This window comes from Asterias rubens, chromosome 19 (genome assembly GCF_902459465.1).
Source record: "Asterias rubens chromosome 19, eAstRub1.3, whole genome shotgun sequence".
Lineage (NCBI taxonomy): Eukaryota > Metazoa > Echinodermata > Asteroidea > Forcipulatida > Asteriidae > Asterias > Asterias rubens.
This window is the reverse complement of record NC_047080.1, coordinates 3,773,966-3,801,425: the sequence shown is the minus strand read 5'-3', so window position 1 is coordinate 3,801,425 and position 27,460 is coordinate 3,773,966. Positions and strand designations below refer to the sequence as shown.

Here is a 27,460-nt window from a genome sequence, read left to right as displayed (position 1 = left end):
ATATTATATATTGTTTTATTTCTCATCAAATGCATTTTTTGTGTATCAGCATATATGCTTAATGTCAGTTGATTTTAATAATACATGTATACCTAAACCGATAGTGAACGTAATGTTAATATAGGTTTTCTCGGTCAATTTCGGAAAATGAGCAGCCAATTTAACCACCAAGCTGTTCTATTTCGCGCAAAATCGAATGCTACTCAAAAGGGTCATTCGATTTCGTTTTGGGATTAGTCAAATGTAATGTTGCGTCATTCGATTTAACAAAATAATCATTCGATTTAACAATTCATCAAAGCAGCACTCAAATTCGCAGACGCTTCTTGAGGCGTGTGTGTCACGAAAAAGGAATGACGATACGCTAAATTGAACAGAGTGCTAAAGGAATTTGACTCGACCCAAAACTAATATGAATGGCCGAATTCTGAATTTGAAACGCAGTAACAACTGCAGAGGCAAAACAGCTTTAATTCGAACGCATGAAAATGAAATTGACTGCTCATTTGCCGAAATTGACCGAGAAAACCTATATTTATTTAAATGTTGTTTTAATCTGAGCACAACGCACAAAAGAGTAGGGAGTAGGGAGAGCGCCAGCAAGTATTATCTGCACTACGAAATTGCCACTGTCGTAGTGCTTCTAATGTGGGAACATTTGTTTCTAAATCGATTAAAAAACGGGAGATCTTTAAAAAAGGTATATAAAAATGTTTTAAGGATTGCAGAAAAAATGTGCAGAAAAATGCGGACTGCCAACATAGGGGAAGCTCAGTTGGTATAGAGCGTCGCACGTTAATCCGGAGGTCGCAGGTTCATACTCCGAAACTCCCACTGTCGTGGAGATTTTATATGAAAACTAGTTCGTTCGTAATCAATTCCAAAAAGAGAATTCTCAAAATATAACTCAGGAAAATATTTGAAGATGGCATTTCTAAACTGCAGAACAAAATGCTAGAGGGCATGGTATGTCTGCAGCATGATTAGCGTCATACTCTGTTAAAGTATTGTCTGGTATTAAAAACCACCTATATACATGCTCATACTAGATACATGTCATGTGCAGATGGCGTATGATTCCCCTTCATGACCGAGTCCAACCACCACATCAACTTGGGCACATGAGTGAAAAACGCAAATTGTCCCTTCACAGCGCAACCCTTGCCCGAGCTCACGATGCCGATCTGCACCCATCGCCAGTCAGTCTCTCCGGACAAGGGTGGCACGACGCGCCTCATGAGTGGCCCACCGGAGTCCCCGAAACATGCATCCCGTTGTTTTCGATTGTACCCAGCGCAGAACATGTGCTCGGTGTACTGGTCCGGCTCCTCGCCTATGCTGATCAGGCTGTTGGTGCAGGTGGAGTCAGTACGGAGGGGCATTTCGAGCTGCTGCAAGGCGTCTTCGAAGTTGTTCCCCCTGCTGCTGTTGGCCGGGACGGGGGAGCTGTGGCCCCATCCAAGGACCATGGCAAACTCGTCAACTTCAATCAGCCGATCTGAGAATTGTAAACAACCAGTTATTAGAAATTATAATCACCGCTAAATTGTTTTTAAATAGCTCACACATCATTTTAATTTGCAGACAGTAAAACTTTCCTAAATAATGCCTCTCAAATATACAAGGCCATTTCACACGAGGTAACTTGGAGGCAACCAACTGCAGTGCATACATGACCACTTCGGTAGCACATGAGTAAAAAAAATTTTAATCAATGTCTTACGATCCCCAAGAATATTAAAATGTGAATGAATTTCATTCATGGAGATTGTCTGGAACTGGTTGATGTAACTGCCTACTAGTGTGACATGACCCTTAGGCTAAATGTTTTAAGTGTTTGCAACATTGTGGTTAAATGGCACTCGGGCATTCAAAGGCCTTACATTCACCACCGGTTCTCCCGATTCGTCAAACCTACAATCACGGGTTGTAGAGTAACCAATGAGAATGCTTGTGTCATAATTATAAACGTACCGACGTCATCGTCTGGTGCCGGTACGTCTGGCAAGCACACGGTCCTTACGAACGTGTTGAACACGGCGGGTTCAGAGAGGTGGAGTAGGGCAATGTCGTAGTCGAAATAGATGAAATCGTGTTGTTTGGGAATGTAGAGTCCATCGATGTTAAATTTCTGCTCTCTGTAGGTACCGTGGTCGGTTTTTCGGTTTGTGATTCCTGAAACAATGAGTTAAAGGCAGTGGACACTATTGGTAATTACTCAAAATAATTATTGGCATACAACATTTCTTGGTGACGAGTAATGGGGAGAGGTCGGTAGTATAAAACATTGTGAGAAACGGCTCCCTCTGAAGTGCCATAGCTTTTGAGAAAGAAGTAATTTTCCATGAATTTGATTTCGAGACCTCAGGTTTAGAACTTGAGGTCTCGAAATCAACCATCTAAATGCACACAACTTCGTGTGACAAGGGTGTTTTTTCTTTAATTTCTCGCAACTTCAATGTCATTAACCGATTGAGCTCAATTTTTCACAGGTTTGTTATTTTATATATATGTTAAGATACACCAACTGTGAAGGCTAGTCTTTGACAATAACCAATAGTGTCCATTGCCTTTAAAAACTCGTAGTTTATAAACCATTATTAATGTATATAAACACAACAGTAATTTTTTTTTTTTTTTTTTTAATTAGATGGTTTTCCCATGTCTATATCATTAGACATTGTGTTGGTAACAGAATGCTGTTATTTTTCGAAACTGGACACCGCACAGACATACACTATTGACCATTATACATTGTTCACTGTCCATACCCATTACGATCAACTTGTCAGTAATACTGCCGTTTCAATTACCAATCTCCACAATGCGTGAAAACCTGCCCTACAAAAATGTCAGTTCCCGGTTCCCTGTTCAGGCCGATGCATAAGCCGAAGCATAGAAAGGGCATTAACATTGAGTCAAAATAGTGTTCGAAAATAATAACATTAAAGTGGATTTGTGAGACAATTATGGTATCGTGAGGCAAAAAACATGCAGTGGCGGCGCCAGACAATAAAAATGTACAGAGATGACACCCAAGACATAATCCTAGGTGTCTTATAATGTATGTGATGACACTTTCCCACCTCACTCCTAGCGCCCTCATTGGCCGAATCTATACCCAACTTCATCTTACCAAGTCGAACCTCCAGTCTAGAGATGTCTTCGTCATAACCGAAGCAATGAGCGGCGGATAAAACCCAACTCTGATTCACCAACGTCCCGCCGCAAAAGAAAAACCACTGAAAATGAGGAGAAATTGGCAAAGAAGTTAGGCCTGAGATTTGATACTCTGCAGCGAGGGCTATGGCCGTTGACTTAATTTTAGTATTTCCATGTCTATACAAGGCAACGAATGTATACATACCGACCCGTCATCTCGTTGCCAGTAGATTCCGGCCTGCCAGGGCCACGCCGCCTCCCGTGAGTCAATGCCCCCGATTACACGTCCTCTGATCGGGGAGGTGTCGCCTGCAACGCCGCACGACGAGAAGTCGTGAGTGGAATCTGTAGTCAAATAAGAAAGTACGTTACAACCTCTTTCCCACCATAGTTCTGTAGCTATTCCACTGGCTTTTTCTACACATATTTTCATGTAAAATGTGCCACCAGTGTGTCTGACCTAGCTCATTTTTCAGAATCTTCGAGCGTGAAACCAGACTTTCTGCGTCTCTCACATACACTATTGCTTTAAGGAGATGTTGAACAAAGAGCCACTCCAACAGCTTTTTTTTCCACATACTGCATCATGTTGGAACTCCTTGTGCAAAAAATTACAGTTTAAGCAGAGCCATGAAATTGGGCCCTTGATTTTGATGTCTTCTTTACCTAGTTCACATCTGGGGATGTTTCCCAACCATTCACCGAAGACACATTGTATCTCCGAGTCACCTGCCAGACGGTACCCCTTCTCGCACTCGAACTGTAGATGGTGCCCGTGTGCCAACTTGTTCCCGTCCAGCTCGGTGGCTATCACAACGTAATGAGGGGTCGAGGGAATCTCACAACTCTCTGGTTGGAAATAAGAGTAAAATCGTAAAAATAAACAACTGTAAAGTTTTTATAACAACAAAAGTATTTCTTTGATAAAGCAAGGGTGAAATTTGTAATGGTTTTAATAAACTACACGTGACGCATCAACAGTTTTCTGAAGCCTACCTTTCAATGCAAATAATAATAATACTAATAATAATAAATGAGAGCATTTTAACTTAAAAACAGTAATAATTAAACAGTTATTGCACCAATAAAATATGGAAGGTCTATTTTTGTGGCGTCATGAAACACTAAACCTATCTTTTCATTTCATGGAAAAACTGATATTAAGTTTCAAACACAACCAAATTTACAGAGCAACGTGTCCGTCACACATATTTTTCATTGTACTCCGATTCGTCCAATCACTTACAAGCCTGATACTTCAGGGAGGCAACGAAGGCGATTGCCTCCATGCCCCTGGTCATTGCCTTGGTGCCCTCGAAATGATCCAATAGTAAATTAAAATTTCCTCATTATGGTGCCCTTTACCCAGAAGAAAATGCATTGGTGCCTTGCCCTTTAAAAAAAATATACTGATCAATTCTTACTCTCCACACACTTGGGCGAGTCAGGATACCACTCCCCCTGATAGCACTGTACGGGAATATCGGTGGCTCGCTCAGCAAACGAGAAGCATTCGTACTCAACCTGGGCCCCGTCAGACACTGGGTCCACCGCGTCGTTCAGGTACATCCCAGACAACAGATTCGGTAGCTCACATATATCTGGGGAGGACAGAAACCAAACAGCAATGTTTCAGTAAGATTGCGCCAAAAATGTTGTACATCCCAGACAAGAGCTACGGTAGCTCACACATAATCTGGGAAGACAGAAACCAAACAGCAATGTTTCAGTAAGATTGCGCCAAAAATGTTGTACATCCCAGACAAGAGCTACGGTAGCTCACACATAATCTGGGAAGACAGAAACCAAACAGCAATGTTTCAGTAAGATTGCGCCAAAAATGTTGTACATCCCAGACAAGGGCTACGGTAGTTCACACACACATATCTAGGTAGGACAGACACCATGTAAAAACATCTCTGGTTACGGACTGCTAGACGTTTCTCGGTCAGTGTTTTGCTTAAAGGCAGTGGACACTGTTGGTAATTACTCAAAATAATTGTCAGCATAAAACCTCACTTGGTACCGAGTAATGGGGAGAGGTTGATAGTATAAAACATTTTGAGAAACGGCTCCCTCTGAAGTGAAGTAGTTTTCGAGAAAGAAGTAATTTTCCACGAATTTGATTTCGAGACCTCAAGTTTAGAGTTTTATGTCTCGAAATCAAGCATCTGAAAGCACACAACTTCGTGTGACAAGGGTGTTTTTTTTCTTTCATAGTTATCTCGCAACTCCGACGACCAATCGAGCTCAAATTTTCACAGGTTTGTTATTTTATGCATATGGTGAGAAACACCAAGTGCGAAATAGTGTCCATTGTCTTTAAGACGGTCAGAGCACACCGCTCTTCTCAGGTCAACCACTTATCACACAAGAGATTTTTACATGGTGTCAACGCAAACCTTACTATTATAGCTGACCAAGGAAATCAGAAATATTTCTTACTTTCTGAATTCATAGGGTCAGCATCAGCGGTTAGCGTCTCCCTGGTCAGACAGAGCGGTATAGACGGTAGCCACGACCCGGCCGTGCACGTCGTCGAACCCTCCCCCGCTTTAACTAGGGTTGTGCCGGTGATGCAGTAGACTTGTGCCACGGTGCCGTGATGATAGTTCCCGTCACCCTTTGGATCCCTCGAGTATAACACGCTGTCGTAGTTATTCACCGTGGGCTGGAGTCTTGGGCACGGTGCTGAAGATTAAAATAGTGTGTTAAATTAAAACCATGATTGTCCAAAGGAACATTTTAAAATAGTTGCCTACTGCGAGACATCACTGCGGTTATTTTTGCTATGGTCGGGTCTAAGGAAAAGGACGTGTAACATGTTACGCCCCTCGCACATGTATACCAGTGATGTAACAAGGGGAGCCAAGTGGCATGGGGACGTTCGATCCCTAATTATCAAGTATGTGCCCCCCCCCACCCCACCCCCACTTCTAGCTGACTTCACATTTCGAGGCTCGTGAATTCCTTTTGAGCCCACGTCCAATCACATTTTGACCAGTCGCATCATTTCAAATGGCTTTCATAATTCTGGACATTCGCAGTTAAATTCGACGTATATAATAATGACATAAAGACCGTCCTTTACCTTGCAAGAGGGCGCTCGGTTGGTAGATGGTAGCGCCCGCTCACGCGGAAAATTTGTAATAAGAAGAGAAATGTGGCAAATCAAAACAAGACAGTCTTGCAACGAGACTACACTGGGTAACCGACCTGCTAAAAATTACATTTCATAAAGTGTCCGACTTTGCCATTGCACTTACATGGAATACATTTCGGTTTTTTCGTGGACCATTTTCCGCTGGAGCACTTTGAGGTAGCAGGACCTTTAAGAATAAACCCTCGGTGGCATTTGTGGAGTTTCTGTACGCCGTTAACCAGTTGAGCCTGGCTGTAGAACGTAGACGTCCCTTGGGGTAAACCCTTGTACTTGATGAAACCGTTGGGAAAGTCGCGGTAGTCTGGGCAAAAAGCTGCGCAAATGTCAAGAAAATTAAGACTTAAATCAAACAATTCTCAAATAAGACATAAAAGCGGGAAAGTGGAATGGTTAATGCATAATATTCATACAAAGGTTCGGTGATTCCTTGCCGGTGTGACAATAGTCATAATAAGCCAGTCAAGTTGGTTTAATCATACTGTATGCCCAAGAGAGTGCGCTAACGCGATTTACAACTGAGCGTAGTGCACTCAGCTATCGATCACTGACGTCTTGGGCCAAGACTAGTGTGACAGTAGATTCTGCTTGTTGCAAAGTAAGTTTGTATGCTAACAATTATTTTGAGCAATTACAAATAGTGTCCAGCGCCTTTAAGTTGAGTCTAATCTAGTTACCTGTGCAGGGGTCGATTTCACAAAGAGTTAGGACTATAGTCCTAGGAGATATACAAACTGCTTGGATAGTCCTAAGTTAGGACGAGTAACTGGTCCTAACTCGAGATAAGACTAGTCCTAACTCTTTGTGAAATTCACCCCTGGTTTGATGTGGCTTCACCCCCATAGGCCTCCATCAAGAAGGCTTTCTAAATTGATTTCCCGATGATATTTAATACAGAAAGATGTTTCAAACTGTTTCCATGATTAATTTATCGCTGAGGGATACAAGCATACCGCCCAGCTCAATTAGACCGTGTCATTAGTGGGCTCGGCCACACCTGGGGTCTAATTTCAAAGTGAGCTGCTCACACACAAACAGCAGCTAAGCACGACATAATGACGCTTAGGCCTACCAGAATAAGAATACCAGCACTGTCGTAGGGCTTTTCAATAGGGAATTTTGGTTCCTCCAAATTGATTCAAAAGAGGGAATCCTGAAATAAAAAAATCGTGAACATTGTTTAGGATGGCAATTCCAGAAAGAAAAAAAATGCGTCCCCATGACCTACTTAAAGGCAGTGGACACTATTGGTAATTACTCAAAATAATTATTAGCGTAAAACATTACTTGGTAACGAGTAATGGGGAGAGGTTGATAGTATAAAACATTGTGAGATACAGCTCCCCCTGATGAAGTAACGTAGTTTTCGAGAAAGAAGTAATTTGCCACGAATTTGATTTCGAGACCTCAGATTTAGAATTTGAGGTCTCGAAATCAAGCATCTGAAAGCACACAACTTTGTGTGACAAGGATGCTTTTTCTTTCATAGTTATCTCGCAACTTTGATGGCCAATCGAGCTCAAATTTTCAACGGTTTGGTATTTTATACATAATGTTGAGTTTCACCAAGTGAGAAGACTGATTTTTGACAGTTACCAATAGTGTAAACTGTCTTTAAGTTTGAACCGAACAAGGGTCTGTAGCTTTGGATATAATCTATGCCTTCATTGGCTTGACCACTAAACCGGTGAACGAGTCTGACCATCTTACTGCACATTTTTGTCTTCTCTTTTTATCCTTCAACTTAACAAAAAAAATCCCTGCTCCGTTTATTTAATTTTGGTCAGAGACAGGAAACAGTTCAAATCTCTTAAGATGAGTGAATCCAACAGCCGTTTGTATCAAACCACGGCTATTCACTTCTCCAGCATGTTGGATATACCCGGCGGATGTTACCGGGGTCATTGAAAGGGATTCGCTTCCTTTAAAAACAGTTCTTGATTAAATTTTCAAAAGAATCTATTGAAGACAAAGTAAATGTTTGGCAATTATCGACAATTTTCTCCAATCTGCATTAGCTGAGAAATATTGCTGTCTCATAGTGTTGGGAAGTTGAGGAAACTGCATTTGAGATGACCCCACAAATCACTGTTAATTATTTCGATAGCTGCAACAAAAATAAGGCAAATATTTCCCTTTATTTTTTACATCAGAATGGTCATAATGCTTTCGCATGGCGGTTTTGTTCACGGTTGGCATAATACATGTGCATCACGTAAACCCTTTGGGATCAATACAAGAAACTCGGCTAAATTCTCCTACGCACATTTAATATGCCTGATTTGTCACCATACATTGTGGGTAGGGGTGGGGTAGGATACAGGGAACCAGACAGAACCATCAGGGGTAGTTACCCCTCCCTTGTTTGCGCAATCCGCAATTAGGGCCCTTGGCAAACACTGTGCATCAGCTAGGTTCAACCATTCTATCTCCATGGTTCATTTCAACCGACCCACATAGACGTTAAAGACACTGGACACTATTGGTAATCTATTGGTAACTATTGATACTTGGTGTATCTCAACATACGCATAAAATAACAAACCTGTGAAAATTTGAGCTCGATTGGTCGTCGGAGTTGCGAGATAACTATGAAAGAAAAAAACACCCTTGTCACACGAAGTTGTGTGCTTTCAGATGCATTTCGAGATCTCAAATTCTAAACTTGAGGTCTCGAAATCAAATTCGCGGAAAATTACTTCTTTCTCGAAAACTATGTCACTTCAGAGGGAGCCGTTTCTCATAATGTTTTATACCATCAACCTCTCCCCATTACTCGTTACCAAGTAAGGTTTTATGCTAATAATTATTGTTGAGTAATTACCAATAGTGTCCACTGCCTTTAACAGTTTTTTACAGACAATCACTAAATCAGAATAACTATAACTGTGACGACTCTCGCGTTGGGAGCTTGGCCTTGGACTAGTGTCGTAGTAGCGACTAATATTTGAGGTGTGACTATAGTCGAGTAGTTAATTTCACTAGAGTCGCCCTGCAGCCGATTTCACGAAACGCTCGGATCCGTATCTCGAGTTAGGACGAGTAACTCGTCCTAACTTGATCAATTCGTCCTAACGTATTCAGATACGGAACTGAACTTGTCTTAACTCCTAAGAGTAATCATAAGTTAAGAAGAGTTTGCTGAAATCGACGGCAGGCTTACCCAATATAACTGGAATAAGCTGAAAACAGCGGTCCTTCAGAATTTTGTAAGAAAAGCTAATCTCTACGGGAAAAGCGTCTAGACATATAACCCGGTGAAAAAAAAGTTTGTCAAGTTGATATACGCCATAAATATAGGCACACGTGTTTGTCACCACATAAATAAATAAATAATACTGCACCAATAAGTGAGCTCATTCAGTAACTGGCGTTGACAATACTTAGTTGATCTATTCACCTAAACCATGAATTTACCGTTTTGATCGAGCAATTTCGGAGGAGTTCTGCTCTACCTCCATGTTCTGATGTATATTAATCAACCCCATTGATAAATAATAAGGTCAGTCAAGTCAGCCATGGGGTTCACGGCCTAAGAAAGTGCAGTCTTGACAGATGTATACAGTCTGTAAAAAGTTTTTTTTCGGTTTTTTTTTCAATGTTTACAAAGTCATTTTGGTGTACCATTGTGAGTCTCTTACATTGACACAAAGTGGGGTTATTATGCAGTTTGAACGTCTCCAGCCAAACAAGGTAGGCCTATACAGGCATGCCTACAGTGCTTACTAAGTAATGAACTCGTTAAGCAGCTTTATGGGGTCCCCACGTGTCTGGTATTAACCCCTGCTTAGCATGTTTTGAAGACCTTCGCAATTCTCAGCGATATAACCAGCTGCAGAAGTTGAGTCCTGGTAGCGACTCGTGACTGAAAATCCACCTGTAAATGATTGACCTCTCACGGTGACCCCAGCCAGCTGTGGGATTTACGCCGGCTCTTTATTTTGACGACCTTCGTGGATCGCAGGGTACCAAACATTGTATACCTATAACAACATTTTGTTTCAAGCTTATATAGGTTTGGGATTTCTCATAAGTACGAAAAGCCGTAAGTGGCAACAAAGAAGATTCTATCCGTTAACTATAAACCGTTAGTATACCGAGTGCCCGATTTGGCAATATATTTTTCCCGATTTGGCAATAATAACAAACGGACTCATAATAACGGTTTGTCAATCCGTGATTACGGATTAATTGATTGTCGAACCACGGACTATTATGGACAGAAGTGTTGTCTCTGGCACTGCAGTGTTGGACTTTCGCCCTCAAACAAAACGCACTGTTTTCTTTGGCAATGCTCAATATAATTTCGGATAAGGAAAACCCGGTAACAACTTCCCTGAGCGCATTTTAAACAAACAAGGAAATCTGCTAATAATTGTCTCAGGTCAAACTAAGGGTAATTTTGTTATTCAAGAGGTCGAACTTAAGGTGAAATTCAAATAAAATCTTTCGCATTGTTTTATATTAAAGGCCTACAGGCATATATGTATATTTTTGCATCTAATGATTTGTTTTTTGTTCAACCCAAATATTATGCTTTTTTAATAATAATAATAACAGCTTTAATTAAAATAAAAGACAACTGAGTTGTCAAAATTTAAACACGTAAAATCTGCATTCAGATAAACATTGATTTGAAAGGGCAGCATTTTGCTGAGACACTATTGAAGTTCTCGAAACCTTTTCTGTCTGAGACGATTGAACAAAAAAATGTCTGCATGGCATATGCCGCCTTTACAAAAGATCCAAGGCTACACCGACTAGGTCCGGGCATGGAGGAAAGAACACTTTAATTGTCCGGGTAACATGATCACATACACATTTAAAAATCTAATATACATGCATGTGATCGTCACAGCATGGATTTCCAAGACTCATAATGACGCGGGAGAACCCGTTCACTAAAACCCCCGCCGTCTTCCAGGAACATTAAAGGGGAATTTGATCAAGCTTTGGACAAATTACTCAGAAGCTATAAGCTAACTTTATACCACATTTGAAAGGAGAACATTCTGTACTCACGGTTGAAAAATCCATGTCCAAATCTGAAGACGAATGACAGTAAAAAGTCCGTGAACAAAAGGAAGGCAGACGCAGAAATCCTCATCATGGAGTGGGAAGTCCGCCGCAGGCTGCCCGGGTTAAGTTAGAGTCAGTGTCAATCACCACGGCTGGCCCGCGGGGTCCGGTGAGGTTAAAAACACCGGGGCGTTCGCTGCTTATTTTCCCCCAAGCGGCCTCGGGATAAAGTACTCAAACAACGGCTCTCCCAACAAATCCTGGAATAACTTACATCAAACGTCAGCAGCTTTGGAGTAATAAGAACCCGTCGTTACGCCACAGTATATAGAAGATCAATTCCAGATATGTTTTAGGGAGGTTACACCGTACAAGACTCGGAACTCGGAAAGGACCACAGAATTCCTTGAAAGTTGTCGCATGTGTTTTTTTCCACTTTCAAACAGAGAGCTGTCGTGCATGTGTCGCGCAGCGCTTTCGTTGAACCAAATTCCACTTCGGTACCCGACTATTACTTAGCATGCTAATACAATTTCTACCTCCATGGTAATACTGAAGTACGGATCTTGTTGTTCTTTCACGGCTGACAAACAGAGATGGTCCCTTTTTTGAAGAAAATTCAAAGAAACTTACAGTAGCTTCTTACTTATACAATTTTGAATTGAAGCCAATGCACATTATGCGTGGGGCAGGCTTAATCAACTTCCACGCAGACGGATATGTGGGGGTCGAGGAATAAAGAGGTTGAATGGGAGTTGTGAAGGACACCGTCACTTTAAGATGTCAAACAGTGTCGAGAAGGTGAGAAGATCCGGGGAAAGGCGTATCCTTGGAAAATCAGAGCTGTCATTGGTCATCAGATGAGAAAAACAGATAGAGTAACTGCATGTTTTTGAAGGATTTGTAGTAAAAATCCTACAACGCCAGTGGATGCCGTTTGAATAATTCAGTCTGCGTATTACTCCCGAAAATCCGAAAATCTACTCCGCGGTTGTAGAATATTTTAGAAAACAGTTCTCTAAAGAGCAAACTCTACCTGGCACGTAGATACACACATGGTGTTACCGAAAACCAAAATTAATATGTATTGATACCTCGTCATGCAAAGCCTAAAATCCCATACACAGCGCATTGTTGCTGATGAATAAACCACACCGGCATCAGCAACGGGTAAGATGGTGTATCAATCAAAAACGTCAACTGTCACCTAATCCTATAACGAATAATTTTATCAATCAAACCAGATAGGCCTCAATGGTGGGAGCTCTGAAGTACCAAGGTGGTTGGTGACTAGTATCTGAGTGTCAGGTTTCCTTTTTTGCTGGAAGCTCCATTGCATGTACCATCGGAAACAACATCTGTTAAAATGGTGGAAAGTGTGACAGCTAAAACCATGCAGGGCCCAATGTCATAGAACTACCTTAAGCAAAAAAAAAAAAAAAAAAAAATTGCTAAGCGCAAGATTAGTTTGCTAACGAAGATTAAGGTTACCAGCTAAGCTACCATGTCACGTGTACATAACCTGTGACTGGTTTCCTGTTCATTTCTGCTTAGAAATTGGGTCCATTGATGCGTGCCGATGTGGTAACTTCATCCACGCCTCTGTACTTCATATATAAATGAATTTATCACCACACATTGATCATGACGTTTGCCGGTGGGGAACATGTCAGACACCAGAAATCACCGGAAAGTGCATGGTAATTTTTGTCCCGTACATGAACTAATCCGGAAAATTGACAGTTGAACGTCCCCGCCAAAGTTGGTTTAAACAACAACCTTCTTTTTTTCATGTTCACGGCCCTTTATCATTAATCACTGTAAAACCGAAATAAACTGTACGCTGTGACGTAACCAAATGCAGAGCAGGAGCCTCAATCCAAACTCAGATTCTCGGGTTCTAATCCCACCCGAGCAACATGTCTGTCATTGTTTTCCATTCATAAAGTGCTAACACACATCGGTGTATATAGGTACAACCTAAAGTAATCGTTCGGTCTCCAAAGTACCATTATGTGTCACATGGTGGACACAGTTGCTGATGACCCCATGGTATCCAACATACATCTATGACCTAAGCGTAACATCGGTAGACCGTTACGTGAACCCAGAGTCACAACCACAAACTATGCACCCCGCCAGTAAAACTATCACACCATTAACAGACTCTGGCTTTTGAGTTGACTGTTGTCATTGTCCAAAAGGCAATTACCGGATACATCTTTTTTTTTTCTGTGACGGGAAGCATCCGAGATTCTGTATGAGTGTTACCCTCCTGGCACAACAGGAACTCCAACTTCCAGGGGATTTTATACATTTGCCTCGTGTGGTTTTGGTCTTTCACGATGAGGTCATCGAATGCCCGAGATCGTCTAAAAAGGGCATGTTGGCAATCTGCTGTCAATAGAGGTCGCTCTAATTGTTTGTCATGTTTCTTTAACCATAGAGTTGTCCTGTCGTCTTGAGCAAAGACTACATAACCTCTGGAGATCACTGCTTCTTTTATTGGTCTGATTGTTCCTTTTTGTTGTTCGCTCTTTCATGACATATTTCACATGTCGACATGCTCACGCATATCACGCTTAAAAACCAATTACGTCTCAGAAGACAATCAGAGCATACTGATCGAAACGTCGAGTTGAAACCAACGGTTCTTTTCAGAACCACCCCCAAACGCAATAGAGATTATCATTACATGGTGTTACCGTAAACCTTTCCAGATCGTATTTCCACCATGCAAAGTTTCAAACTCTACCAATCACGTTCTCCTTGAGCGTGTTTTAAATTAAAGGTGGGGGAATCACACCACTTCATTTTGTAAGAGTAAATTTATTCCAATCCTTCAGTTTTTTCAATAAGCACTATCCAACAAATCCGGGAAAGTTTCATCAAATTTAGTGATCCCATGATCAAATTGAGTGATAGAATTGAATTTTTCTCTCCCTGGGTTCGGGCACAAAAACATTTTATGCTTGACCTATACCCAACTGTTGTCCATTTGCGTATTTGAAATTGATTACAGGTAATGATATAAAAATTAAGTATGAACTGAGCTCGTTTCATTTTTGTTCATATTCATTTTTATTAGACCACTTTGCAGCTGTTTGTTCCTTTAATTGCTTACCCGTTTTCCTGTTACAAGGAAGTTGCAGTTCCCCCTCCAATGTATTTTGTTTTGTTTAAATGACTCGATGACAATGGACAATGACTATTGAGCCGCTCACCCACTTCAAGACACTGGGTAGTATTGCTAATTGTTATAGACCAGTCTTCTCACTTGGTATATCTCAACATATGCCAAAACTAACAAACCTGTGAAAATTTTAACTCAGTTGGTCGTCGAAGTTGCGAGATAATAATGGAAGATCAATGCTTGATTTCGAATCAATTTCTGGGGTCTCAAATCAAATTCGAGATAGTGGAAAATTACCTCTTTCTCGAAAACTACGTTACTTCAGAGAGAGTCGTTTGTCACAAGGTTTTATACTATCAAGAGCTGTCCATTATTCGATACCAAACAAGTTGTTATGCTTACGATTATTTTGAGTAATTACCAATAGTGTCCATGCAGTGCCTTTAAATAGAGCCCTTTTTAACTCTTGTTAAGACTACATGTACATGTATACATTTTTGATTACAAAGAGTCAGAGACCGTCTTAAAGATTACGGGTCAGTAAACGAATACGCAATTCTTTTGAGATTGTGCACCCATTCCGTTAACAGGCTTGTCAAGGCCCTATCGCCATCGTTGCATTAGAAAAGAAAAGCAAAACAGACAAAAACACCTGTGCTGTTTCTTGAGCTTATACGTCACGTTTTGTATGTTCTAAAATGTTAAGGGGGACATGCCCAAGTAGCCTACGTACAGGCAGCAGACGGGTCGCCGGTTATGAGTATCCGAAGTCTCTGTTAATAATAATGGCAAGAGTTACAAAGTTACGCACTATATTCTTTGCTCTTATCATTTACGGTGTTTTTTGGTTGAATCTGATGTGTGTAATGAGGTATGGGCCCAGGATAAACAGAGTTACGTTGGGAGATATTATTACATTCAAGAGAAATATCAACGTGACATTCAGTGGAAACACTTCCTGGTCAAGTGGTGCGGCGACTGTGACGAGTACACATGCAACGGGTACCACGAAGCCTTTTATCGGCACTACATTTCGCCATGTTACTGTCGTCGTCGGAAAGGTAGCAAACAACCGGACTAAAGCTGTAGAGCCTGTCACAGCAAATAAGGAACATGCCTCAAAACCAATAAAGGTACAGGTAGCTGTTAAACCGGATCCAAAACCAGCTGTAAACCCTCACCTGTTTAACTTTACAATAACTAATGAAGGGGCGTGTAAAAACCGCAGCGACAAAAATGGAAACCTCTTCTTGGTTTTTCTCGTCAAGTGCAAGCCGGAGGAGAGATTTGACAGGGAGCAGATTCGTCAGACATGGGGCGGTGTCACCGAGGTACTGGGCCAGCGTATTCTAACTATGTTTTTGGTTGGTCAGTCAGCAGATCCTGCGGTCAGGGGCATGCTCCAGAATGAGGATGAACGGACACACGATTTCATCCAGGAAGATTTCAACGAAGGATATTTCAATTTGACTTATAAGACTCTGATGGGATTTAGGTGGGTCATGACCCACTGCCCGAGAGTCAGTTACGTCGTAAGCGTAGACGCTGACATGATGATTAATGTACGGAACCTCGTCCAACGTCTCAAGACAATGCCGAGAGCTAACTTCGCCGAAGGGAATCTCAGGACGGGTTATAAACCCCATCGGGACATAGGCTCCAAGTGGTATGTCACAAAACAGGAATACTCCCGTCCAAGTTACCCTCCGTGGCTGAACGGTGGGTGCTACGTCTTCTCATCGGACGTAGCAACTCGTGTCTACAAAACATCAGCGAATGTTCCGTTTTTCAAGCTGGACGACGTGTACATTGGGATTGTGCTGGCCAAGGTGAAAGTTAAACCCAGATTAAGCAGATACTATCAACAGTACATTGTTAACAAGCAAGTTGCGTTGAGGACAGGGATTGGTATTGGTATACGACACAATGAGAATCAAGTTAATGAACACTTTAAACTCATGTGGAACAACACAGTTGGAGCTCTCCTTGAAAAAGACAAACAAAAAGTGGTTTCGACAGATTCGGCAAAAAAAACAACGCCTCCTTTAAAAACTGTTGGGCCTAAATAGCCGATTAAATACTTTATTTATATTGATTAAAGAACTGATAGGGTATAGACAAACCACTGAATTATAATTGAGATGCCATCCAAAAAACTTGATAGATTATTGACTTCAAGAAAGTTGACAAAGTATAAGATAATATGGGTGAAATGAGGATAATTATATTTCAGTAAAAAATGATTTTTAAAAGTATTTAGTTGCCTGTACAGTATGAGTATAATTAATGTTGAATTAATTTTTATTTCATAAAGGCATCGAGCAGAAAACTGAGCTTAATCAGATTTTTTTTCTTGCTCAGCAAGAATAAGCAGTAAGCTGGTATCCAGTTATGCTAAGTAATATTTGTGTGTTCTAAGCAATATGTTTTTTGCTGAAAGTGTTATGCAATTGTGGCCAAGAACATTGCTCGTAAATATATTACAGAGTTCAAGGATCTGTTCACTTTCTCTCAAAACGCCATTGAAAGAGTCTGAAAAGGTTTTACACAGAATTTGTAAAGATAAAAATACATGTATAAGCATAGGGCTGGTTTGCTCATGTAATACTCCATGTGCGTGCTGGTCTACTTGCCAGGTAGAGGTTGTTCAACTGTCGGCACTCATATTCTCCTCAGCTTCTGGTTAATAATAATAATAAGACTTGTAATGCGCACATATCCACCCTGCTGGGTGTTCAAGGCGCAGTAAAACCAGAAACAAAACACAACACAAAGACAAACAGACACAACAAAATTAGTCATTGAAAACCTGTGACATAAGATAAGTTTTGAGAAGAGACTTGAATTTTGTGGTTATGAAGTTTGTATTTGAACAAAAGTCTATAATTAGGACTCGTCTTATCTCAAGTTATGACGAGTAACTCTTCCTTACTTAGGACTAATCTTAAGGTCTGCATGCTACAGTGCAGGGTTGGGACTCGTCCTAAGTACTTAGATAAGTCGTAAGTTAGGAAGAGTTTTGTGAAATCGACGGCGACGCTTTTGGCAATTGATTAGTATTCCGGGTTAAGTTGACCCGAGACGAATCAGGCTTTTTATGCTTTTAGGGAAAATTATGCAACATTTATACGATACAATACATTTTTTAATCATATTATTTTGTGTCTCTGCAATTTTATGTTCAGATGTTTAATGTCTAGGTTATTTTAAATAAAATGAAATAACTGTATTGATTTTTAAAAGAGTAGTTGATGTTATTATTTTGCAGGAAGAAAACAATAACATTTCTGGGATAATGACAAAAGAGAACAAAACTTCGCTGAACATCACAAAATTATCCGTTCTGTGGCTGAATTCAAGGAGGTACTCCTCAAAATGATCCGGGCAAGAAAAGAATAATATTAGTACCCCACTTTTAATAATTAGTACAAACTAGCGATAGAGGGCGCTGCGGCACTTATAAACCATGATCCACTGTCACATGCACGGATTTTGTGTGTACGTTTGCGAGTGTTGTGTAACGTGTAGTTGGGGTCACACATGGAACACATTATTCTATTGCGGGGGGCGGGTCATGCTAGGATTTTTACCTTTTCCTGTAAATCGCCGATGGTGTATTTATCATTATGAATGACAAGCATTTATCTCTTAAAAAACACACTCTAACACTCATCCATGTGACCTGCTTTTTCAGTTTGTTTGTATAGGGCCGGGAACTGGGAACTTTTTTTTTTGGGGGGGGGGGGAGGTCGTTTTTCAGGGGCGGGGGCACTATTTTACTATAATTAGAAATCTGTCCGCCTCGGCCTTGCATATATTGTTCTAAATATTCTTTTACACCAAGATCGTGGTTCAAATGACAAATTTTCACAATGTCTGTTCAGTCAAATAATATTACCATTGTTTCTTCTTTTGTTTAAAACTCAGCATTGGTTTATTCATATGGTTTATTTTTAGGCCTGTGAATCACATGGGGGTCGAATTAGGAAAGCCACAGAGAAAGCTAGACCCTTAGTCTGTGGTCAAACCATCGGATTGTTGACCAGTTGAGATCAAATAAATTTGGCAAAAACAAGTGAAAACTTTTTTCTTCTTAAATAAGTTCCGGCCAAAAGTGAAACACTATCAACTATTGACATCAACTACTCGGTTCCCAAAAAATGTCAGACGGCCATTTTCTGCAGCTAGGAGGAGGGGTCAATGCTTTGCACGGCTTGAGTCACAAAACCAACCCGAAAATTTGCAGGTTCGAGTCGAGGTTGGACACCAAGCAGACATGTTTTTCGACGGAGAAGAAGGAGAAGGGGATTTCGGACCACCACCTGGAAAGTATGAACGTTTTTTACTTATGAAAAATGGCAAAATTGTCAATTGTCCGTAGCCAACTTTTGTACCGGTCTGTGCTGTCATGACTGTGTAGTGTGTACACATGCCATTGCTTTTTGTGGTATAAAGGGAAATGACTGATGGCCCCTTGCTTGGCGTGGGTTGGGGTCTCACTCTCAGACATGTCGGCAAGAAGAGAAGAGAAAGTTGGAAGCTTTGCTGTTGAGTTTATACCACATATTGGGAGGGGTTAATTAAAAGAAAAATTGTCGGCATCCGGCCACCACTTTTGATTTTTTGTTTAGATAGAGTAATGATGGGAATGGAAGTTCGTGACTTTGTTGTATTTCTCTTTTTAAAACTTTACTCTTCCTTTAGGAATTGGTAGTACTACGTACTACTAGTGGTCTACTGCTAGTACTAGTAGTAGCTGAAACGCAAAATATTGACCTTGCCCTTGAGAACACATTCCACTGACAGAGGGTGGAGGTGGTGTGGGGTGAGCTAGAAGTTTTCCAACAGCGCATGCTAACGTTTGATAGTGCACAGGGAGGATGGAAAAGTGGAACAGGGGATTGCGATAGTTTGAACGTCTTGCACTGAGGCTCTAGGGTCGGTTGTAAGCATGGAATAAGAGACTTTCCAACACTAGGTGGCAGCAGACATACCGGGTAAATTTCCATTGTTTACGTAGTTCTGAACATGCGCATAATTCTGAGAACAATGGATTTACCCGGTAAGTCTGCTGCCCTCTATCGTCCCAGAAAGTCTCCCATTGCGAAACCATGCCAGAAACACTGTGGCAATCCCTTTCTCTTTAAAGGATTTGGGTACTTTGTCAAAATGTCCACAGATTTACATTAAACTTACAGGGTTTGAAAATAATGAACGTGGAAAGCTACCCTTCAAATATTACTAGCTGAGGTTGTGTAGTTTTTGAGAAGTGAGTAAAACAAGTCACAAAATAATTTTTGTCTCAGAAAGACGAAAAATTATTTTAGCATGTAAAATCCCATTAACCAGTTATGATATTATACCAAAACCATAGCATAACTGGTTAATATGATTTTACATGCTATAACTGAGACGGAAACTATTTGTTTTACTCATTTCTTAAAAACTACAGCACCTCAGTACGTAAAATTTCAAGGGAAGCTTTCTACTATCATAATCTTCAAACTGTGTTTAAAGTTTAATGTAAATCTGTGGACATTGTGTTATTTGTTAGGAAAAAGTACATAGACCCTTTAGACTGTAAAGTCTGTTGTTTTACTAGCATTACACAACTGACGGTATCCATGGCTTTACATAAAACATGTCCCATCCCAAATTATAAGTGTCGTGTCCCTACAATGACCCGACTAAGCTTCTGGCCTCGAACTGCAGTCTTGTTTGACCTTAAACTGTCAGCAATTAGACAATGACTCAACATTGTCCGCTGTTGAATCTTGGCTATGGACTTGGCTTGAAGGGGAAAAGCGTTTGGACTATCACTGTTGTTAATTTCCTTTTTTATTGGGTCAAATTGTTGATCAGCTAGTTGTAATCTGCTCTATTTAATTATGAGAAAATAGAATTAGCAAACAACTTACCAATCAAAAGGCCCTATGGTATGAATGCCAAAAATAGTTAATGGCCTGACGTTTCTTTTCTTATTTCACATTTTAGACCGAGGTGTGTTATAAAACAATGTGGACTGGCATAATTCGGTAAAAAGTGCACGTCTAGCCCTCCTTGGGCCTGTAAGTGACCCTATTTTGGTCACTCAAAGTCCCTCTGGGGAAATCTCATTGCCAGTCAATATGTGTATACTACTGTACATAGTCGCCTAAATCATAATCCAGCACCAACTTTCCCTGTGCAAATTGAATTTGAAACATGAGTCCAACAGACCTTGGACTTAATCCTTGTTTCTGTCTATTAATTAGTACTTCACCCTTACCGTAACCTTTGTTGTTAGGTCTCTGGGTCTTAATGAGTAACAGGATGATACTATTTATAACCAGGTCCTTGATCTATGTTATATCACTGCATACCTTGGCGTTTACATCGTTGATTGAGGTGAGTATTTTAAAGGGAAATTTGTAGAGACCTTGTAACCTTTGTTTACAAAACAACTAACCTTGTATACGAAACAACCATATTCCAGGGGGCTTTCTGGTAGGCAAGATACTGCAACGCCTGAGTGGGCAGTTTTACATTTTGTGTCAAAATTTTCACACACAAAATAATCGTGTACTCATGCCTAATAACCTGGGGTGCGCGGAAGCAACCAGCGAAATACCCTTGACGTATTCACGGAATTCCCTGCTTCCTTAGGCGCTGATTCCTTGCTTTAGAGTTAAGCAGTAACCAGTTTCTTCTAAGTAAGTTTTTTCTGTGCTTAGCAAGTTTTTATGCGTACAGGCTTTTTATGAAATTGGGCCCTGGTCTACCTAGTGCGCATTCGCACCGATATTCTCCAGCATACATGTAGCACATCTGTCTTTCTTTTAATAGATAATATCTGCCAGAAAGAGTTAGTCATTTCTTTGGTGCCCCCAAGTGTCCTGTGTGTCGTTCACAGCGATTTACATCCCAATCCTCACTGTCTCTACATTGTCACTCAGTACAGGACGATGGGGTGTGACTCACCCCCTTCCCCTCCGCAGTTGCCCCAAGAGCCTGCATAACAGTTGTATTTTCTTTGGGCATGTTTTGTCAATTTGCAACTTAAGTAGTTTTAGTGTTCGTTGCTGTGACAAAGTCAGTCCGGTTAGCCCCCCTCTGGATTTGGAATAATTTATCAAAAGGATGTCATCATGCGTAAAAACAGGTAGGATTTGTTTATAGTTGCTATGTGTCTGTCTGAAACAGAAGTTTGGATTTTGTTCCTTTTTTTAGGAATCCAAATTCAGTTTTTTTTTTTTTTACTTGTCAAACGAATTAAACAATGAATCTGTGACATGCATGCCATTAGAATAAGGCTGACCTTTCGGTTTAAAGGTAGGATCTATTAAAGGCTTTAAAGGTAACTTCCACTGGTTTGTAAATTGTTCTGGTTGATGAGGTTTTAGGAATCAAAACTATGTGATACCTATTTAGCTTGGTGTTACAATTGACAAGTAGAGTTTTTGTGATGAGCTGTTTGGGATCATTGTGTAAAACTAAGGAACACCCATGAAGTTCTGAGAATGGTACAAGCCCTTGGCAAAGTGCAGGCCTCAAAAGATATCGGGCCTTGTGCATGCAACTGTCCATGGCCTAAGATATACATTAGCCTTAAATCGGTATAGCGGAGAATTTTTTCAAAACTACAGGGGGGGGCAGATTGCAAAAACTTTTGTTTTTTGGGGGTTATGCAAAAAACGTCCGGCAAACATTGTACATGACTTTACATGTGTAAGGTGCGCGCGTAAGCGAGCGTGCATGCACTGAACCTACATAATATGCAGCATGAATGGTCACGTATTTTATGATTGCAGCGAATACCCAACGGCCGAACATTTCCCATGTCATTCATGACATGCACTTAGCTTGTAAAAAATTACCAACGTGTTCCGTCGACCAAGGGCGTTTAATTTACTGCAAGGACAGTTTTGCATGGGGGCGGACTGCATGTGCAAATGTGTTCGGGCGGACACAATTGCATTATGCAGCAGCGTCCGGGCAGACATGATTGCATATGCAAACTGTCTGGCGGACATTAATGGACATTGAAATGAAACATGATTCTAGGACTATTTTCTACTTGGTGTTAATTCTTGTTTTTTAAAAGCACTACTGTGCAATCTTGAGGTTGACTTTATTTAACTTGGTCTTAATAATATATTTAACTTATTTATTGTTATTTTTTGTTGATGTATCGGCCACAATTTGCCCATTTTAGCATGCAACTCACATCTTTCGGCCTGTTACCCTGTATAGCTTGAGCATTGTGAAGATCCCTGCTGGAGCTAAAGTTTTTAAAAAGTCTGCAGTTTTGAAAAGAGGGTAAGCTTTGCTCTTGATGAAGGGGACACAGAAGTTTTGAAAAGAGGGTAACTTTGCTCTTGATGGAGGGGGCACAGAAGTTTTGAAAAGAGGGTAAACTTTGCTCTTGATGGAGGGGGCACAGAAGTTTTGAAAAGAGGGTAAACTTTGCTCTTGATGAAGGGGGCACAGAATTTTTGAAAAGAGGGTAAACTTTGCTCTTGATGAAGGGGGCACAGAAGTTTTGAAAAGAGGGTAAACTTTGCTCTTGATGAAGGGGCACAGAAGTTTTGAAAAGAGGGTAAACTTTGCTCGTGATGAAGGGGGCACAGAAGTTTTGAAAAGAGGGTAGACTTTGCTCTTGATGAAGGGGGCACAGAAGTTTTGAAAAGAGGGTAAACTTTGCTCTTGATGAAGGGGGCACAGAAGTTTTGAAAAGAGGGTAAACTTTGCTCTTGATGAAGGGGGCACAGACGTTTTGAAAAGAGGGTAAACTTTGCTCTTGATGAAGGGGGCACAGAAGTTTTGAAAAGAGGGTAAACTTTGCTCTTGATGAAGGGGGCACTGAAGTTTTTCTCTGGTAAGGGGCACTTCTATGAATTTGTTTTAATTGGTTGGAACTTTGTCCAAGGACACCACAGCAAAAGCACAGGGCACAATGGCAATTGCTGTGGTGCCGTGAGTTATTTTGATGCCTCATGATACATGTACATATTGTAGTGATGTACAGTATTATGTTGTAGACATTACGTATTGAATATAACAAAGTCACCCAAGCGTGTCAGCGACTGGACTGTGCGAGCGGGCCAGCCACGAGGCAGTCTTGAGTCAGCTGTTAACCGAGTAAGACGGTCGTCCTCTGCACCTTTGTTCAGCTGAGACTCAGGGCCCAACCTATAGCCAAGGTATACAACAATGTATAGTCATTGTTTTGTGTGGGCTTACTTGTGCTTGCATGCTTTGTGTTTCCAAGGCAATTCAACCCCCAAAAGGTTCGGCAATAATTGATGATATCATTTGCACGAGGTCTTGATTTGCAAGATCTACATAGAAGTCCAGAACAAGTTTTGTAGAACAAGATTCTGTTCAATCGAGCCTCCTGTGAATTATATTGTACATTTGTCATTATTATGATGATAAATAAATAAATACAAAAGCCAGTTGCTAAGCCCAGTAACTCAGTCTCCTTGAGAATTTCCTGTTCACTCACAAGATAAATTTGGTAAAGCACTGTATCCCTTTGAAACTTTATGCAGGACTTCCTCGGCTATGCAAGATGGACTGTAAAAATTATGAAGTGAGCCCTCTGTTGGCTAAGTTATGAAAGCCTTATGTTTAAGTTGAGAATTGTTTATAACTTTGTCAAACATGCCTAGCTCTTGTTCTCATGAATTTCCATTGCAAGGAGAATGCAAGGTTCAGCTACAGTGTTTACAAGTAGTAAATATTTATAAACAATTTTTAGAGGCAACAAAGTTGATACAATTTGCTAAGTTTGATAAAATCTTACTCGGAGTTCGTTCCTGTTCTTCACAAAAGTAGAGTTGGAGATACTCGGTGACAGTGAACTCTGTGGTAAAAATGGTTTGCATACCGAATTCTTGGCGCTGTTTTTTTTGCGTATTTCCAAGAATAAGCAGGATATGTCAAAGGTCTTCTGATCGGTTTAAGCTGTGATTTGGTGTTGAACAAAGAAAATAAACTAGAGCGGGACTTGAACCGACGACCTCTGGATTAATCCCTCAAAGAGATTTAAACATCGCTGCACCTGAGAGTTTACTATTTATTTACAGTTTCTTCGTTTAATATTTCACAAGCTGGTTCTCTGTCTTACAGTGTACACTGACCACTGATGCAAATGAGGGTTAGTGATTGACAGGAGCACATTATGAAAGATGAGGAATTTGGCTTTTCAATTGCTTGCATAATTAAGACTCGTCCAAAAGTCTGATCAAAACGGGCAAATACTGAGAAGTTTTGTTATTTAGATTCCCTGCAGGGCCCTGGTTGTTCATTAATGCAAAATTAGGATTTCATCTGAAAGCTGCTCTAACTGACAAAAAGGGGTCTGGCTAACCAGCACATGTAGAACTTTATGCCCCCCCCCCCCGCCCCACTTTTGTGTCTTAATTTTGCTTGGAATCCTCGGAATTGGGTTTTGAAGAGTTAGTGAGAGGGTCCTTCTCAAAATCTTGGCTTGCCAAATTTGTCCAACAGACCTTGTTCTTTTTAGTTCCCAATCTAATGCCTGTGTATGTGTCATGGCCGAGTGGTTAAGAGCATCGAATCCAAGTTCTGGTGCGTTTTCACCGGAGTGTGGGTTCGAATCCCGGTCGTGACACTTGTTTCCTTGAGCAAGAAACTTTACTATAGTTGCTTCTCTTCACCCAGGGGTATAAATGGGTACCTGCGAGGGTAGAAGTTGATATTGTATATGAAAAAGCCACAAGCGCCTTACAGGCAGCTCAGGGCTGTATACTCCCGAGGGAGCTGAGAAACATTACAGGGATGTTATTGGCCCCATGACCAGGGCACTAATGTAAAGAGCATTGATACGGTTATTGTGAAATGCGCTATATAAGAATTTGTTGTTATTGTTATTGTTATGTGAGTCGTCTTGTCTGACACAAGACCCATACTGTCAGATTCCAATGAGGTCCCATTCCTTTAAGAAAACCAACGTGTACCCAGTACTGACAGGATTTCCACTGCTCCAAGAATAGCTCAAAATTTCATCACCTTTTCCCTCCCCTTACAACGTCTTGTCTGGTCGACCCAGGCCCCCTTGCCTCCTTAAGTAACCCTGTACTGGATTGGTCCGTTGAACACACACAGCTACACTGCATGACCTTATCATTTCCCAACCAAAAGGAAACGGAATTTCCTGCTGCTGGAATTCTCCACCAATCAGGGTGGGGCTTTCAAAGGCCTTCGGTGTTGGAAGGGCTGGCTGTCATTTTTTGCATGCGATGTTAATGAGACTTCTGTACTTGAAGTTCAGAGTTGTAATTGTAGTGTATGTGGCACAGTGTAGACCTCGGCCTGCAATACAATTTTGTGTTCTGTACGTGAAGTGGTGAGTCAATGTTTTTGAACTGAACATTCGTTCATTATTTTTAGTAGCCATACCTCACTTTGACTGTTTGAGTATAAACTTTTCACCTATAAGATTCATTGTGTTGAAGGCCGTTGGAAAAATGGATTGACAGTTACTGAAAAACTTTGAAGATTAAGGATATCACTTCGCCAATCATGAACAAGCTTAGGAACCACTAGATGAGTTATGAACAAGCTAAGGAAGTATTTGACCAATCACAATCAAGCTTAGTAACCATTTGACCAATCACAAACAAGGTTATTCCAGTTTAGTTTAGGCCACTTCCTTGTTATTATTTATAGACGAGGATCAGGGACTTATACTTACACAGGCGTGCTATGACATTTACAATGCTTTTGTAGATAAATGTTACTGAAATGTTGTGAACTGTACACCTGTGTGAAACATCTAGAACTGAGCATTAAAGACAATGATCAAGTCCATGAGTAAACAGAATGTTTGAGTGTCTGAATTTTTGACAGTCACTTTTTTTGTAGAATAAGTTCTGATAACCTTGACGAAAACATTACATTTTCACAAATGGCTAAGATTGATATAAACTCCCAATCAAATCTTATTTTATTTGCTAAGTTTGATGTAAAAGTACAAATCTCTATGATTATACTGATAGACCATCTTACAATGTCTTAAGTCGAATGATGAGGCCTTGTGAAAATCTAGTCTAGGCTTGGGTATGTTCTCCATGGAATATACTTACTGTTGTTGTTTAAATGCATAACAAATGACAATTCATGTCTAAAAACAGACCAACCTATTATTTTCTAGCATAGGGCACTTAGCATTCCAACCAACCTGGTCGAGGTTCAAACCCATGTGCTGTCAATACATGCATTGGACTCTAGCATGAAAATCTTACATGAATCCCAACCCCCATCAGTGTTGTCACTTAGAATTAGCTCATGTCGAAAGACACAAACTCCAACCACTGTTTAAAAAAAACAGCTTGTTGTGAGCGCTGAGCGCGTCTTGTGATGACTTCACAATTTCTAAAAAAGGAGAATTCTGACTAATAGATAAGCTGGAAATAGAGTCGTGGACTGCATCCTAAACGTACATACTGAAATACAGAAGTGTATTACATTTAGTTCAAAGGAGTGAACCATGATTGGACGCAAGAAAAGCATGAAGGGGATGCGAAATCGGAGCGGCCACGCCTTAAGGACGCCAGCAGTGGCTGTTCCGCTGAATAGAAGGTAACTTCGTCCGCATGCTTGTTTTTTTTTCTTTCTATCTTTTGATTCGTTCTTAAAAGAACCATTCGTTGCCATTGTCAGGACCAAGTTTGGCACGCTGTTTTGCGTGTACTACTCTGCAGAGTGTCCTTGTTTACTTTGATTGATGGGAACGCAGCCGGAAACGTGATTGTCAATGACATCCGAGTTTGTGTTATGTTTTTAGAAATGGGAGTGCCACAGGGCCTCACCCCATCAAAGCACAATTGTGATTGTCACATCCCGTAATATTCATAATCTTAAATGCTTTGTACTTGTGCTTGATGGCTATTGTTGTGTTGTACATATTGTCATGACAGCCACCCACCCACTCCCTCCAAATCGAAGAACAGTTGTGAGTGACACGTTCCATGATAATA

At 40.7% G+C, this 27,460-nt stretch overlaps 3 protein-coding genes across 4 annotated transcripts in view; 2 read left to right on the top strand and 1 right to left on the bottom strand.

Annotated features, from left to right (window-relative positions):
* Nucleotides 1-481: 481 nt before the first annotated feature.
* LOC117303496 (limulus clotting factor C-like) lies at nt 482-12,752 on the bottom strand. The gene is made up of 9 exons (XM_033787717.1): nt 11,345-12,752; nt 6,429-6,638; nt 5,608-5,853; nt 4,587-4,763; nt 3,829-4,011; nt 3,368-3,507; nt 3,137-3,242; nt 1,975-2,175; nt 482-1,498 (listed from the first exon to the last, which is right to left on the bottom strand). Exons 1-9 carry the CDS (start codon nt 11,430-11,432, stop codon nt 1,041-1,043), a joined length of 1,809 nt encoding a protein of 602 aa, XP_033643608.1. The 5' UTR covers nt 11,433-12,752; the 3' UTR covers nt 482-1,040.
* Nucleotides 12,753-15,226: 2,474 nt separating this feature from the next.
* Nucleotides 15,227-17,191, top strand: LOC117303381 (beta-1,3-galactosyltransferase 1-like). Its single transcript, XM_033787556.1, has one exon. The coding sequence runs from the start codon at nt 15,260-15,262 to the stop codon at nt 16,541-16,543; it is 1,284 nt and encodes a 427-aa protein (XP_033643447.1). The 5' UTR covers nt 15,227-15,259; the 3' UTR covers nt 16,544-17,191.
* Nucleotides 17,192-18,656: 1,465 nt separating this feature from the next.
* The window catches only part of LOC117303043 (FK506-binding protein 15-like), a 62,933-nt gene continuing 54,129 nt past the window's right edge, over nt 18,657-27,460 (top strand). For both annotated transcript variants that reach the window (XM_033787094.1, XM_033787093.1), the window contains exon 1: nt 18,657-18,803. In XM_033787094.1, the coding sequence (XP_033642985.1) occupies nt 18,751-18,803 (53 nt within the window). In that variant the 5' untranslated portion in view covers nt 18,657-18,750. The remainder of the gene's footprint in view (nt 18,804-27,460) is intronic.